This window comes from Aedes aegypti, chromosome 3 (assembly GCF_002204515.2).
Source record: "Aedes aegypti strain LVP_AGWG chromosome 3, AaegL5.0 Primary Assembly, whole genome shotgun sequence".
Lineage (NCBI taxonomy): Eukaryota > Metazoa > Arthropoda > Insecta > Diptera > Culicidae > Aedes > Aedes aegypti.
Window position 1 is genome coordinate 330308111 of NC_035109.1, and position 16965 is coordinate 330325075.

The window sequence follows — 16965 nt, forward strand, 5'->3', positions numbered from 1 at the left end:
AGCTAGAAGAAGTTCCAAAATTGATCTAACGTCCATATCTTCACACCTTTTCCCCCGTTTCCCAAAACAGTAACCACAATTCGAAAAAAGAAAAAAAAACCTCCTTATCTTCTGCCGGACTAGCTCACAGGCTCACCGGTTCATAAAGTGAGCTTATCATATTTGATGAATTGCTCTGGCAGCCCTCGGCGAGTACCTTTGGAGTGCGCTGTATTGTCGCACTCTTGCGGAATGAGTAATTATTTTAACCAGGTAATATCGCTTCATTGGGTTCAGTCCTCCGGTGGCGATTCTCGCGAGCGGAACCGGTCTTTCTTTGGAAACAAAAAAAAAACTGTTTAAACATAACTTAGCACCTGACGCGATAGTAGATCGGTAGGAAGAAAGTGGATTCTAGTAGAGGGTTGAACCCCAAAAGTGTGGTGATTGGTGATTTGAGCTGATTTTTATTGCTGAATATTTTTATTATTACACGATTTAAACCATGACGGAAGATTCGAAGCATGGAGGTTAGTAGCAGAGGAAAGAGCTGTACAGGCGATGGCAAAACAATGTTGAATAAGTTAGTGCGATCGTGTGAATTAGTGGATATAACTGTAATCATAGCGGTATTGCATAGACTGTCGTGGAAAGCGAGAGTGTCAACGGAATGACGTCGATTGTCTAGACAAGTTGGTAGACGACTGAAAGCTAAACATTGTTGGGAGAGGTGATGTGTGTCGCTGTAGAACAGTTAAGATTTGGTTTTTTGATATTGGTTTAGGAATTGGTACTGAGAAACAAATCAAGGATTACTTCTCAAATTGAGATGATGATTTAGAGTTAAACAATTCATTCATGAAGTGTATTCATACCACAAAATTTCACTTTTTCTTGAAGTTAAACTAAAAAAAAAACTCAAAAATTGTGGTGTCTAAACATGTTAAACATATTATGTGCAATACTCCAAATGGAATCTTTAAAATATTTAAGATATTTTTTGTGAAACTGTTGAATAACATTCAGATGAAATTCTTTACAAACATTTTGGTAGCGCTTCTTGAGATTTTTTGTTTTGCTTCATTAACGTGAATTTTAACACATATGGCTAGTTCTTCACTCGCTTCTTGAGAAGTTTCTGACGAACAAGCTTTGACGAAAATGTTAATGTTATTTAAATTTTGTTCGTGATGGTTTTTTATCTTATTTTATTTTATTTTTTTAATGTGTAGAGATACCCTACCGTAATCTTGGAACCATTGAATTTTTTTCTGGGAGAATTCTAGCATCAGTTATTACAATAAAACCGCGTCAACAATTCCGCGCCATATAACTCGGTTCGCAGCAGATGAAAAATTATTTTCGTGTGAAGTTCGTTACGCCTCGTTATGAGGAATTTCTCAAAGGGGATCTCTTGAGGAACTATACCACGAAGTGTTTAAGGTGAAGATGCATTGAAGTCAAAGTTCGTATTTTTAAGAGCACAAATCTAGAGATTCAGACAACCATTCGCACTGAAAATCTGATATATTGGTCACCACCTGCCACCACGACCACCGGTGATTCAAATTTTCAGCACAAACGGTTCTCCTGTTCTCTAGAGTTGTGCTCTTGAAAATTCGAAGTTTGGCTTTGATGCATTCTCACCTTAACTAAATTTAAAAAAAAAAAAATCTAGTTGAATAATATCAGGCAACTACAAAGTTGGAAATAAAAATGTGAACAAATGCCTATTTTTATACGAAATGATAATGTTTGGAGGCTTATAGTTTTGTGTGTAATGATCAGAAGGTTAAGTATTAAAAATTACGCGAATTAAACATTTTATAAGATTTTGAAATGCTTATACACATTTTATGAAGTTTAAGACGATTTCTAATACGAAATAAAAAAGTTAACAACAAAACTGTGCGATAACTTGAAACAGAAAACTTTTTTCAGCTATATTTGTTTGTGTTAGGACTGTTCTAGATCAAACATTAGGGGTAAAAAATATCACCAAGATTATTCCTCTCCAAACTTATAAGGCAATGATATTGTTTACTTTTTAGTTTCCAATTTGAAACCGTCCAAAACTGTAAGGAGATAATTTGGGTTTGATGAAATAAAAATGTTTTGGCAAAATTGATGAATGATTTCTTGGGGAAATCTGTGTATGCATTTCTAATAAAATTTGTTAAAAATAGAGGCAGAAACTTTAATTTAAAAAAAAAACCGGTGTAACTTCTCTTGAGCCTTGAACGGATTTCTATTGAAATGCTTAAAAAATCTGATTATCTGCACAAACTTTTTTTTTTAATATATTATGCATATTTGTCACAATAGCTAGGAAAATTTCAGTAAAAAACTCTGCCTAATTATCTTGACCTTTGGATTTTGCTACAAATTTCTGTATCTTTTGATTACCTCAAATGAAAAAAATTGTCATCATGACCAGACGCAAACGTACTGTAGTACCGTAATCCGTAACATTGATCAGTTTTTAGGATATTTCTTAAATTTGAAAATGCAAATGTTGTAAGTTTTATATTTTTAAAACACCCACCGCTCGTGATTATATACCGTATTTTAGTTTTAAAATGATTTAAGTATGTTTAAATAAATGTTTTAAGTGAATTGATTTAGCTGATATGTGGTATCATTGATCACCCATATAAAAAATGTTCGGTAATATTGAAAATGTCGTTACTTACTTAAATCATGGCCCCTGAAGCTAAATATGAAAATCAAACTCTTACAAGTCATTTTTGAGTTATTTCAAAGATGAAAACATTTTGAACCACGGAATACGCCTAAGAGTAGCCAATGTCCAATGGAAATTCTGATTCTTATTAGTTGTTCGTTAATGTAGCTTAATTGAATAAACTTATGAAAGATTTTACAACGGAATCGTTTTCGGCGATGCCATTTTTAGTAACAATCACATTTTCCTTGCTCATACCATTTGTAGAACTAATGTGAGACATGAATCTTCGGTCCCATCCATAATGACAAAAATCATTGATTCGTCAAGTTGACAAATTAAGGCATGAACTAAATACAATAATACCGCGGGAAACGCCTTAATATAGGCTATTTCCAAAGGATTTTCATAACATTCAAAAGAAATTCAATTATTTCAACAAGACTACCAAATTGGTACATATTTTGATGGTAAAATCTGTTTTGAGGATATATTTTATACATCCTCGTAAACTTTCAGGCTGACACAATGACCGAATCCTTCTCTAGAACTAAAAGTTTTTGGATGTTTGTGCGTTCATGGCGAGCTGATCTCAAGCTCTTGCTAAGAAGCGCGTATACTTGGTGTCTGCTCGAAACTACTGTAAGACAAAAGTTCGCTGACTGAAACACAAAACATCGATATTTTTGTGACAGGAATAATTTATACTAGTCATACAATATAGCCGTTTGTCACAATTCTTGTGTAAATAAGAAATTTTGATGTTTTTTATTGCCGCGGTCACTCATTTTTTTTTTAAATCAAAGTTAATTTGTTGATTTAAGGTCATTTACACATTTTTCCGTCAGATAATATGTATGGCTCGAGCTTTTGCACTGCTGATTCGAAGTTTTGTCCCATTATGGGCCAAACTGTTTTTCAAACATTTATGCAATAGTGATTTCTGCGCTCGTGTACATACACGGTACATGTCACCAACACTACTTAAAAATTGCTGATGGAAAATATATACAAAGATCAGCTGTTCCCAGCAAAATCAAATGGCAGTATTTTCAACCAGCAAATTTGCGCATGTGTTCGTGACACCGCTCAGCGAGAGCTCAATAGTCAAAACACCTCAAAGCATCCTTACGATAGGTCTACACACTCTTAAAAAATCATGTGATTTACGTCTTTTGGGATGCACATAAAAGAAGGGAGTCGGATGACGTAAATTTGTATACAGTTTCAAATACTGTAGTATCTGATTCGGAAAATGTCGCTCATAGTTCTTTCGCTTTCGTGTGCTTTTACATGTGAAATTACATTTTTTTTTGTTCAATACATCTTTAAGGACACGTTTTTGTGTCGTTCCATCACTTGCATCGTGTAATTCAGTAATAACAAGAATTACATCCACGGTATTTTCATTATTTTTAAGAGTGTAGTTATGCCATTACATTAATAATAATCGCATTGTATTTCAATTTAATTTCTCTTCATGGAATGGAATGAAAATACGACCTCAAATTACAAATTTTTCTTCTAAAAATAATTAATATCCATAATTTCTAAAAAAAAAATTCAATCGATTTTTCTAATATATTAAGTAATAGTCTTCTACTTGAACGAAACTTTTGCCTCACCTTACTCTAAAGATCGATTGGCAAAGAAAGTTCTCAGTAAATGACTATGAAACTACTCATAAGAATACTAAGCTGATAAGTAGACTCTGTTCCTGTTAGAATGTCGCAAGCTTAATCATATTATAATAATAATAATGATTAATAAATGGTAGTACAATGAAGCTATCATCTCTGATAACATATTACATCACCATTCAAATATCAGCTGTTACAAACGATCCAAAGTATATTTTCCACTAAATCCATACCAATGCCATCAGCCATCAACGGGTGACATCCCATCGGTCATTTCTGCGACCAACGACGGCTACGAATAAGAGGCTGCTATTCACTTTTACCCGTTTTCCAGCGATAACGTTTTTTATTGAACCCCTGATTCTGCACTTATCAGAAATCCCATTCAACTTTGAATGACTTTACAGATAGCGTGGGCGGCAGCGTGGGACGTCACCATCGGTGTTTGATTACGTCCTTACTGTCGGTCATTGTTAAGTGTCAACTGTATTGTAAATTAAAGTCGATTTGTATTAGTACGAAGACTAATTAAGAACGGAAAGGCAAGTGCCAATTTATGATCTACGGAGAGGTTGCCGTGGTGCGTGCCTCCATGAACTAGATTAGATAAGACATTTAGGTTTATCGACTCGTCTTTCACTTGAGTCGAGCTGTAAATACTTTTTGTACGGGTGGAAAAATTTATCTATAAAAGTGTCAAACAATCAGTGATAAGAGCGAGGGAAATACCACCATAATAGAGACCGTAGCATTAATAAACAATAACAGTATTGGAACGCGATAACGCCACGTCTGATCACCAATCATAGTCGATTGTCGACCCTCAACCGATTAGAAGAAACAATCAAATCGTTATCGACTTGCTCAATAGCGGATTAAGTCGTAAATTTCATTTCGTCAACGCTGCCTGCGTTGATAGGCAAATGCCTACAGGAACCGTTTCCATTGGGATCCGGCACCTGATCAAGTCGCTTTCGACCAACTGGATCTGACACACTGCTCAATGACCACCGACAACATCGAACAGGTTGACCATATGGCGATCAGCTAACAGAGTTGTCCAAATTGAAATATCACCCCTACCTAGGCGATCTCAGTGGACGATCACCAAATATGTAGCACTCGACAAAGAAAGCAAATGTGGGCAAACAAGACCATCGTAATCGACACTAACGACTGATTGATCCCGGCCACGGGCGTAACCAGGATTTTCTGTAGGGGACGAAAGATCTCAAATACATTACACTGTGGAACATGTTTCTGTCTCAAGCACCAAAATACTACTTTTAATTTCAGGGTTGCAGAATTATTTTCGTTTTTCAAAAATATCATAACACGTCTCATATCTCAGATATTGGCTGTCGAAAGTTCCTTAGTTTACGAATATTATTTTTTTACACTGTGTTGCCACCTATTTCCCCCAAGATTACAACTTTTGATGCTTTCCGCATCATTTTTGTGTGAGTATAACTAAACTTAAGTACGGAGCGTAACGCTAAAAATAACGCAAACTTATTCTCATTCTCCAACAGTTAGAAAAGTCTAAAATGTGATTTAATTCAATTTCTGGGCTAATCAACGGGTGCAGTTAACGTGAAGATGCATCGAAACCAAACCTTGAATTTTCAAGAGCACAAATCTAGAGAACCAGACAACCGTTTGTGTTGAAAATGCTACTCACTGGTCACTCGCTGGTGGTGACCAATCGATTAGATTTTCAGCACGAACAGTTGTCAGGTTCTCTAGATTTGTGCTCTTGAAAATTCGAGGTTTGGCTTCGATGCATCTTCACCTTAACGGGTTTGAACGGATAAGAAAAACTTTAAAGATTTGATCAATTAAAGCGGCCATAAAATATTCTCCTTTCTCCATTCATCCACAATTTAATCCTATAATAATTCCAGAATGTATGCAGTCATTCTGCAGATAGTATCACGGATTTCTTTAAGAATATGTAGAGAATTCCTCAGGATTTCATGTCAAGGTTTTTAAAGAGATTTTTTAGAAATTTTTTTCAGAAATTTTCTTTAGGAGATTGGGTCTCTTCGAGGACGTAAATGGTCTAGGCACAGATAAAGAGACGTAACGCTTAGAACAATTTCCTCTAAAATTCATCGCTCAGTTTAACGTCATCATCTGGTGAGAATGTTGCACGAAATACTGTTTTATGCAACTGTAGAACCCGCTATTGTGAAACGTCAAACTCGAAGAGAAACGATGTGCCCACCTCACATTACGCTTCTATTCTAATCTTTACTTTTTTGATTCAGTTTCCTACTTACTTACTTACTTATTTGGCTTTACATCAATTATCTTGATAAAGCCTCGCCAACAATATTTCGCCAATTCCCTCGGTTCATGGCCGCTTCTCTCCATCCTCGACTGTGACCCACGCTCTCCAGGTCCTGGTGTACCTGATCAATCCACCTAGCTCGCTGCGCCCCACGCCTTCTTGTTCCGACCGGATTCGTGGCGAACACCATCTTTACAGGGTTGTTGTCCGGCATTCTTGCAACATGCCCTGCCCAGCGTATCCTTCCAGCTTTAGCTACCTTCACGATACTGGGTTCGCCGTAGAGTTGAGCGAGCTCGTGGTTCATCCTTCGCCGCCACACGCCGTTCTCCTGCACGCCGCCGAAGATCGTCCTCAGCACTCGGCGTTCGAAAACCCCAAGAGCTTGCAAGTCCTCCTCGAGCATAGTCCACGCCTCATGCCCATAGAGGACTACCGGTCTTATGAGCGTTTTGTACATCGTGCATTTGGTGCGGGGGTGAATCTTTCTTGACCGCAGTTTCTTCTGGAGCCCATAGTAGGCACGACTTCCGCTGATGATGCGCCTTCGTATTTCCCGACTAACATTGTTGTCAGCCGTCAACAAGGATCCGAGGTAGACGAACTCGTCCACCACCTCGAAGGTATCCCCGTCTATCGTAACACTGCTTCCTAGGCGGGTCATGTCGCGCTCAGTTCCGCCAACCAGCATGTACTTTGTTTTCGACGCATTCACCATTAGCCCGACTCTTGTTGCTTCGCGTTTCAGGCGGGTGAACAAATCTGCCACCGTTTCAAATTTTCTCCCAATAATATCCATGTCGTCCGCGAAGCAAACAAATTGTCCGGATCTCGTGAAAATCGTGCCTCGACTGTTAAGTCCGGCTCTCCGCATGACACCTTCAAGCGTAATATTGAACAACAGGCACGAAAGTCCGTCGCCCTGTCGTAGTCCCCGCCGAGACTCGAACGAACTGGAGTGTTCGCCCGAGATCTTCACGCAGTTTTGCACACCGTCCATCGTTGCTCTGATCAATCTTGTGAGCTTCCCGGGAAAGCTGTTCTCGTCCATGATTTTCCATAGCTCTATGCGGTCGATACTATCGTATGCCGCCTTGAAATCGATGAACAAATGGTGCGTAGGGACCTGGTACTCACGGCATTTCTGGAGGATTTGCCGCACGGAAAAGATCTGGTCCGTTGTCGAGCGGCCGTCGATGAAACCTGCTTGATAACTTCCCACGAACTCGTTTGCTATAGGTGATAGACGACGGAAGAGAATCTGGGATAGCACTTTATAGGCGGCGTTTAGGATGGTGATTGCACGATAATTTTCACACTCCAGTTTGTCGCCCTTTTTGTAGATAGGGCATATAACGCTTTGCTTCCACTCCTCCGGTAGCTGTTCCGTTTCCCAGATTCTGACTATCAGCCGATGCAGACAAGCGGCCAACCTGTCCGGACCCATCTTGATGAGTTCGGCTCCGATACCATCCTTGCCAGCGGCTTTGTTGTTCTTGAGCTGTTGAATGGCATCCTTAACTTCCCCCATCGTGGGAGCTGGTTGATTTCCGCTATCCGCTGTGCTGACGTAGCCATCGCCTTCGCTGTCCTGACCTTCTGTGCCTGTGTTCTCTGCGCCATTCAGGTGTTCATCGTAGTGCTGCTTCCACCTTTCGATCACCTCGCGTCCGTCCGTCAAGATGCTCCCATCCTTATCCCGGCACATCTCAGCTCGCGGCACGAAGCCTTTGCGGGATGTGTTGAGCTTCTGATAGAACTTCCGCGTTTCTTGAGAACGGTACAGCAACTCCATCTCTTGGCATTCCACCTCTTCCAGGCGGCGCTTTTTGTCCCGGAATAGGCGGGTTTGCTGTTTCCGCTTCAGTCTGTATCGTTCCACGTTTTGCCGCGTACCATGCTGCAGCATTGCAGCCCGCGCTGCATTCTTCTCCTCTAGAACCTCCTGGCACTCCTCGTCGAACCAATCGTTTCTTGAGCTCCGTTCCACATATCCGACAACGCTTTCGGCAGCATCGTTAATGGCTGCTTTGACTGTCCTCCAGCAGTCCTCAAGAGGGGCCCTATCGAGCTCGCCCTCATCCGGCAACGCTGCCTCAAGATGCTGTGCGTACGCATTGGCGACATCCGGTTGTTTCAGCCGCTCGAGATTGTACCGGGGCGGGCGTCGGTACCGTACATTGTTGATGACGGATAGTTTTGGGCGCAGTTTCACCATCACCAGGTAGTGGTCGGAGTCAATGTTGGCGCCACGATAGGTTCTGACGTCGGTTATGTCGGAGAAGTGCCGTCCATCGATCAAAACGTGGTCGATTTGCGATTCTGTCTGCTGGGGTGATCTCCAGGTGTACCGATACGGGAGGCTGTGCTGGAAATAGGTGCTACGAATGGCCATGTTCTTGGAGGCGGCAAAATCTATCAGTCGTAGGCCGTTCTCGTTCGTCAGCCGGTGGGCGCTGAACTTTCCAATCGTCGGTCTGAACTCCTCCTCCTGGCCAACCTGAGCGTTCAAATCTCCTATGATGATCTTGACGTCGTGGCTTGGGCAGCGGTCGTACTCGCGTTCGAGCTGCGCGTAAAATGCGTCCTTGTCATCATCAGTGCTTCCGGAGTGTGGGCTATGCACGTTGATTATGCTGAAGTTAAAGAATCGGCCTTTGATTCTTAACTTGCACATTCGTTCATTGATCGGCCACCACCCGATCACGCGCCTTTGCATATCACCCATCACTATAAAAGCTGTTCCCAGCTCGCGTGTGTTGCCGCAGCTCTGGTAGATGGTATGATTACCTCTAAACGTTCGCACCAATGCTCCTGTCCAGCACACCTCCTGCAGCGCTACGATGTCGAAACCGCGGGTCTTCAGTACATCGGAGAGTATGCGAGTACTTCCAATGAAGTTGAGAGATTTGCAGTTCCACGTACCGAGTTTCCAATCGCTAGTCCATTTTCGTCGCTGTGGTCTTTGCCGATTGATCCGGTCCGTATTCTCTCGTTGACGTTCCTGTGCTGATGTGTTTTTACGGCTGGCTCGCAGGGCCTGACACCAACCCCCTAGATTTCCGGAGGACCATTCCCCCTAAATGTTCGGAGGGCCATAGTGCGCAGTTTAGCTTAGAGTCCTTCTCTGGCACTCGGACGATGATCAGCCGCCCCTGACATGGGGAACAGACGCTGTTGTGAGCCGCTCCTAACGTGGAGTACAGACGCTCCAGGTTTGCAAAAGCAAACCCCCCCTTCCCTGTCAGCATACGACCATTCAGTTTCCTAATTGCAAGTAAAGTTTCCTAATTGCAAGTAATTTACGTTTTTCATTATTTTCCATAAGTTTTGACAATTCTCGACTACCATTCTTCCATGCGCTTGTGTTGGAGGTTTGAGAAATTTGATAATCGAGTGTAGCGCGATCAGTGAGTAGAATACAAACATAAGTGTCGTCGCTTGGCGGCCAGTGAGAGAAACTGAATTTTCGAAAGGTTGGTGTCTGTACTTTTTACCGCTGGTGCCAACTGTTAGCGTTTTAAAATGAAATAAACAGTCGTTACCATATTACTGCATGAGTTTTCCCGAAATTCCTTCAAGAATTACACGCTAGATTTTTTGTGATTTTGTCTAAAATATCTTTCAAAATCGATTCCACACACTAAGCTTAGCTCGGTACCACCGTGTGCTCAGAAAATTTTCAAACTTAATCAAAGATTCAATTTCGTACACCCTTTTTCTTTCTTTAAGTTGTAGTTTTTTGACAAAAATAAGAAAATTAAATAAAATTTATGACCAAATCTCAAAACATATATTTTCAGAGATATTTCTTAGAGTTGGTAGAATTATTGTGTGTTTCAAAATAATAATTGTCAACAGATTCTTTGCAATCCTGTTATGGATTCTTGATGGAATTTCTGAATGAGCTTTGGTAAAAGCCTAACAATCTCGGGGGTACAAGCCCAAAATCATTGGGACACCATGAAATTCATCATGATACAATATTTAATACGGTCAACTCACTCTAACTCTGGAGTCTGGGATAATATGCAGCCCATAACGACCCACGGTGCTTTTTAAGGCTTTTTGCGAAGTAATTGGGAACAATTTTTACCAGGGACTTACATAAACTCCACAAACATGCCGCATTTTTTCATTTTTTTCCAAAATATCCATAGAAACTCTAAAAAGTCGTGCTCCAGATACCCCTAGGGTAGGTGTACCAGTTATGGCCATAGTGGTTCCCTATTTCGTCATACATGATAACTTGAATTTATTCACATTTTGAAAAATTTTGTGTGTTTTAGGAGTAAGATAAAGGATGTATCTTGATGTTCAAACATTCAAAAATATTAAAAATGTGAAAATTTTCGAAATTACACATATGGCCAAATAGGGAACCACTATGGCCATAATTGGTACACTGTCCCTATTTCAAATCTCGATATTGAGTTAAAGATCCATAGTAAAAGTTAGTTTTCATGGCTACTTCGATGGTCCCTTGAACCACAGTTGCACTGATTTTTGTACTATACCATTTAATTCCACTACTAGTATCCTTTGACAAATAAGCGTATTTCGACCTCAACTGTAAGGCCGTCTTCAGTTTCGTGTACTAGACTCGACTCTCTAACTAGATAGACCCTTCAATTCCTTTGATTGTACTATTTACACTGGGAAAATCCAATGAAAATATCACATTTCGTACAACTCAGTTTGAATTTAGTTTATGTTCCGTTGAGGGGGGAAGCAACGAATATCGCTAATCCCTCTCTTTCTTATCCCCCATCTGGCCACGCCCCTGAATCCAGCACATATTCAAAAACAAGGCGTTTCGGCGCGAACTAGTTAGATGCGTTTTGCGGTGCGACCCGAACTCCACTCACATGTAATCAGTCCGTCAATCAATCAAAACCGGGTCCACCGAATATGAAGTCTCCTGTCTTTTGGCCGACGGTAGATGGACGCTCGCCCCCGACGCTGATAGGAGCCAGTATTGCCACTTCGGTCAATTATGCAACGTTTGACGAGAGAAGTAATGCAACCCTGGGCCACTCAGACACCAAGGGGTGATATCACACGTTTATCAGTTGTTGTTTTGCTAAATACCTGTTCCGTATCGATAGCCAATGGGGAGTCCAAAACGCTAATCCAGTGCATTATCTATCTCACGTTACAGAGGTCGCGACGGCCAATGGCGACGGCAAGGACGTTGAGGGAGCCGATGTCAAGGTACGTAATCTGTCCTTTCGCGGAAAGAGCCTGTTTTCACAGATTGTGTCTTTGTTTTGCGTTTGCAGAAATTGAAGTACCCCCGATCGATTCCCTTCATTATCAGTAATGAGTTCTGCGAGCGTTTCAACTACTATGGCATGCGAAGTAAGTAAATTGATTACATGTAGGTTCGTTGATTTGGTGTTAAGAAAAATTGTATTCTTCGCAGCTATTCTGGTTCTGTACCTTACTCGGAAGCTGGATTATGACGATGACACAGCCACGGTTCTGTATCACTCGTTCACTACGCTGGTGTACTTCATGTGCGTCATCGGAGCTATCATTTCGGACAGTTGGTTGGGTAAGTTCAAGACGATCTTGTACCTCTCGATCGTCTACGTATGCGGCAGTACGTTGATCGCAATCGGTGCCATCCCAACCTTGGATTTGGATGCCCGGGCGATGACAGTTGTTGGATTATTGCTGATCGCGATCGGTTCTGGTGGTATCAAACCATGTGTGGCGGCATTCGGAGGAGAACAGTTCAAGATGCCCGAGCAGGCCAAGTACCTGGCTCTGTTCTTCTCGATGTTCTACTTTGCTGTGAACTCCGGATCATTCGTGTCCACCATGATTACGCCAATTCTGCGAGAGGATGTCAAGTGTTTCGATTCCGATGATTGTTTCTCGCTCGCCTTTGGAGTACCTGGAATCCTCATGATTACGTCGATCATCATTTTCTTGTTCGGAAAACCACTGTACAAGATCACTGCTCCGGCCGGCAACATGTTCATGAAGGTGTCCAAATGTATCTGGGTACGATGGAACTAGGAAATGCCCCAATACAAAATACTAACTGATTTTCTTTCCCATAGACTGCGATCCGCACCCGTTCCAAGGAGAAGTCCGTCAACCCTCGTGAGCACTGGCTGGATTACTCGGAAAAGCGATGGGGCCAACAGTTGGTCGACGAAACCAAGATTCTGCTCAACGTTCTACGACTGTACATCCCGCTGCCAGTTTTCTGGGCACTGTTTGATCAACAAGGATCCCGTTGGACCTTCCAGGCTACTCGCATGGATGGCGATCTCGGTTTCTGGACTATCAAACCCGATCAGATGCAGGTCATCAATCCACTGCTAATTCTTATTTTCATTCCTCTATATGAAGTGGCGTTCTATCCACTTCTGTCCCTACTCGGAATCCGTCGTCCACTGCAGAAGCTCACCCTAGGCGGTATCTTCGCTGGCATTGCCTTCGTCATCTCCACGATTGTAGAAATTCAACTTGAAGGCACCTACGCTGTTATGCCCCAAGCGGGTGAGTCACAGTTACGAATCTTCAACGGAATGCCTTGCGAATACAACGTTCAAACTGAGGTTCCGAACCACGATACTTTTATCCTCAAATCGATGGAGATGTTTGAGGAAAAATATATCGCCGTAAATGGAAATAAGTCCTTTACATACACTTTTACCTCGAATACACCTGGCTGCGCTGATTTTACCGACAGATTTGAATTGGAAGAGTACAAGCAGATTTCATACTTGGTCAATAACCGTGACGGCGAACCGAAACTCTTCCGCTACGAGGACAACACTGACAAATCCTCCAAGGGTTTCCCAATGTTCCGAGTACTTGGAAACACCGCTCAGGATCGGCCAATTGTCTTCAAAGACCTTGACGCTGATCCACAATTTGATCGCCACAGCAACACCACCTATTTCCATGACATCATCGAATCCTATCCATCCCGGTACGAAATCAGCGTGGACAATAAAAAATTGATGGAGTATTCCATGCGACTTGGAGGCGTCTACGCTTTCATCATCTCAGAAAATGGCAACGAACTCGTAAGTTCTCCCTCAAACGTTTTCATCCACAAAAATGTCTAACTCTATCATTCCATTCCAGAAAGCTGAAGCTATTGTCGTAACCGAACCGAACTCGATCAACATGCTGTGGTTGGTGCCTCAGTACGTGGTCATGACCCTCGGAGAGGTGATGTACTCCATCACCGGACTGGAGTTCTCGTTCACCCAAGCCCCGGAGAGTATGAAATCGGTACTGCAAGGCTGCTGGCAGCTGACGGTGGCCGTTGGTAATCTGATCGTGGTCATTGTGGCCGAAGCGAAGATCTTCGAGGCGCAGAAGTGGGAGTTCGTCCTGTTTGCATGTTTGATGTTCATCGATATGGCCATATTTGCCGTGCTCGCGTACTACTACAAGCCGATTCCGATCAAGAGCTACAGCGATGAAGACGACGCAAACACCACGTTACCCATCGAAGATCGCAAAGATGATCGGGGCCTCGAGAATCCCACATTCACCAAGGGCGAATAATTCGGATGCTCGCAAGAGAGATTAAGATCAGACTGTTGTACAGTCGCAGTTATATGTTAAGCCTTATTAGCTAAATAAATTCCTTTTGTTGTAGAATAATCTAAACTAAACGAAAATGGTGTGATTCATCTACTAGAATTTGGAACAAAAAATCGTGTTTCCATACTCTTCCGCATTATAAAATATGCCTTTACGCTGTCTACCCAACCCACTCACGTTATTCGAGACGTCGCCACCACACTGTCAATCAATTACGAATTTCCTGCCGTTTTGAAAAGTTTGTTTTGATCATCGTCGATGGAACGCTTGATCGATTCTATCCAAATCACGTTTTGACACCTTCACCGTACTCGCAGCAGGAGGTAACAGGCAGGCAGGTAGTTGTCAAATCATTTCATCACCCTTCTCTATGGCGAATTGATGGATTCCTGATTCGCTGGATGGTGCTTTGTTGTTGTTTTATCGCATTGATTTGTTGCGATTCAGTAGTTATTGGAACAAAGTGAACGCATATCATGCAGTGCAGGTTTCGATGTTCTTTGTTCTGCAGAAGACATCGAAGTGATTTGTCTTTAAATCACGCTATTTTTACTTTTGCTTTTGTCAGGTGCATGCTACCTTTATTGCGAAATTAAATCAGCCTTAAGAATAATAATCAATTCTTAGTGTAATTGATATGTATAAAAAAAACAGATTTTATAATAAATTGGCACTGCTTTTGTTGATTGAACTAAAACAAGTCAAAGCTATCAAGCGACAGTAACAACTTCAGTGAAAACCAAAACCAAACAAGAAAAAGTTATTGGGGTATAGCTCTATATCTCAACTCTCAATTGGTTGCTCTACCAGCTGGCACATTTAATTCACACTTTGTATGGGATTTTCGTTACAAAAATATTGAAAGTTGACCCTATGTCACTGTTTGGATGGCGTTCAATTAAGCCCAGAACGACAAATACACTAGTTGATACCTTAATGAGCCGAACTTTAGAATTTTGTAACTGGAGCTCATTTTCACTGACATATCGGGTGTTGATAGCTAAGATGAGTATATAACGAAACCAAACTTCAAATTTTCAAATTCACAGATCTAGAGAACCTGACAACCATTAGCGTTGAAAATTTGGTCGATTGGTTACAAGCTCTCCATCGATCTAATTTTCAGCTCGAAACGATGTTTGGTTGCCTAGACTCATGAAAATATGTGGTTTGGCTTCGTTTTATAATCATTTTCAGCTTAGATCAGCAATACCGTAAAATTAGGCTTACCAGATGGTATCCTTTGGAAGGACATGTCTGAAGGGTTAAATGAGTTCTCCGTTCGCTCAATAAACTAAAGAACAGAACCTGGAACCTTTTTGAAAAGTTGAACACGAAAATGACATCAAGTATCTCAGTTTTCCTTTAATCTCTACAGTACTGGGTGCCGACATCGTAATCGTTCAATAAATTTCGATGAAATTTTCAGGTAAAATTTCAAATGTGTTATATTTTTGATTCAGGCATTGACAATTTAGAATTCGGGGATGGTTTGGGACTCAGGTCCAAATTTGTTGAGGTACTTAGAGTATTTCATAAAAAATATGAGGGAAATGTAAGAAACTTTATCGAAAACTTTTAAAAATCAATATAACGTTGATTTAATTCACTTTATCACCTGTTTCAATTTGAAGACTATTGTGGTCGTTCCGGGAACATGATCACCGGATATAGGTTTCGGTAGGAGCCTTAAAGTGACATTTCCAAAATATCATGCACTGCTACCTTTAGACGGCTCAACACTCATGATTTTCTACCAAGATATGAATAAATGCCATGTCGTGAATTATAAGTGGTCTGATTATTGCCGGCAATTCAGTGACAGGTTCCGATAGGGCTTCAAATGACCACTTTTGGGACCTCTTGTGCAGTTTTCATGTGGCGGCTTGAATAACATGATTTCTTTTGCATAGATTTGAATATAACCCTTCTCACATGTTTCATTTTCTGTTTTCCCCTACAGCACAACCGGAAAAGAGCCTTCCTTTCAACTTGCTTGTCAACCAACACGCAGCAACAACATTGTCTTCTCCAATTCTTGTTGCAACAACTTAATTCCGCAACAACAGTTTATCACCACTTAAAGAGAATATGACAATGATCGCTCACCGCGTGTACAGCGAGTTTCTAGACTTTGCATTGCAATTTTTGAGAATTTCTTCGTATTGATAAACATTGCCACATTATTCAACAGCATCCATAAAATAAATTTAATTTTATGTTCAATACTGGTTTACAATTTTTCTTGTGATTGTATCCCAATCCGCAAAAGTTGAGACAAAGGGTTGTGAGCGCGCTTGCTGTGTTGTTTCGATGAGTCTCTGTCTTAGAACTATCTTTGCAAATTCACCTTTTGTCGTATTAGTATTCAATATTTTCCAAACTCCAAACAGTTGATACAGTCAACTCTCCCTTACTCTATATTCTGTATTTCGATATTTCCCCTAACTCGATGGAATGCGCGGTCCCTTCAATCTGGCATACTTTGATCCCTCTATAAGTCGATACCTAGGAGGGGTCCGTAGCCGTGAGGTTACGCATTTCGCTTCATAAGCGGAAAGTGATGGGTTCGATTCCCAGCTCCTCCACAAAAAAAAAACAAAACCCCGTCCAGCCACCAAAAGAAGCCGCACGGAGGGCCATACTTTGGGGAGCACATCCATCCTCCGTCAGTATCAGATCGTGACTGAGACAAACTGACCCTCTTCGAAGGCGGCTAGCCTCAAACGACTCAGGAACACGGCAAAATGAACCACCGCAAGAGCAATGGACTATGGATTATATGGAAATTG

General features: G+C 41.4%; 2 protein-coding genes across 2 annotated transcripts in view; one reads left to right on the top strand and one right to left on the bottom strand.

Moving 5' to 3' along the window:
* LOC5577772 (extensin) overlaps positions 1-16965 on the bottom strand; it is a 59730-nt gene that overhangs the window by 17293 nt on the left and 25472 nt on the right. The window lies entirely within an intron of this gene.
* LOC5577771 (peptide transporter family 1) lies at positions 255-14250 on the top strand. The gene is made up of 6 exons (XM_001663496.2): positions 255-509; positions 11757-11809; positions 11878-11956; positions 12021-12607; positions 12667-13644; positions 13706-14250. The coding sequence occupies exons 1-6, from the start codon at positions 485-487 to the stop codon at positions 14132-14134; spliced, it is 2151 nt and encodes a 716-aa protein (XP_001663546.2). The 5' UTR covers positions 255-484; the 3' UTR covers positions 14135-14250.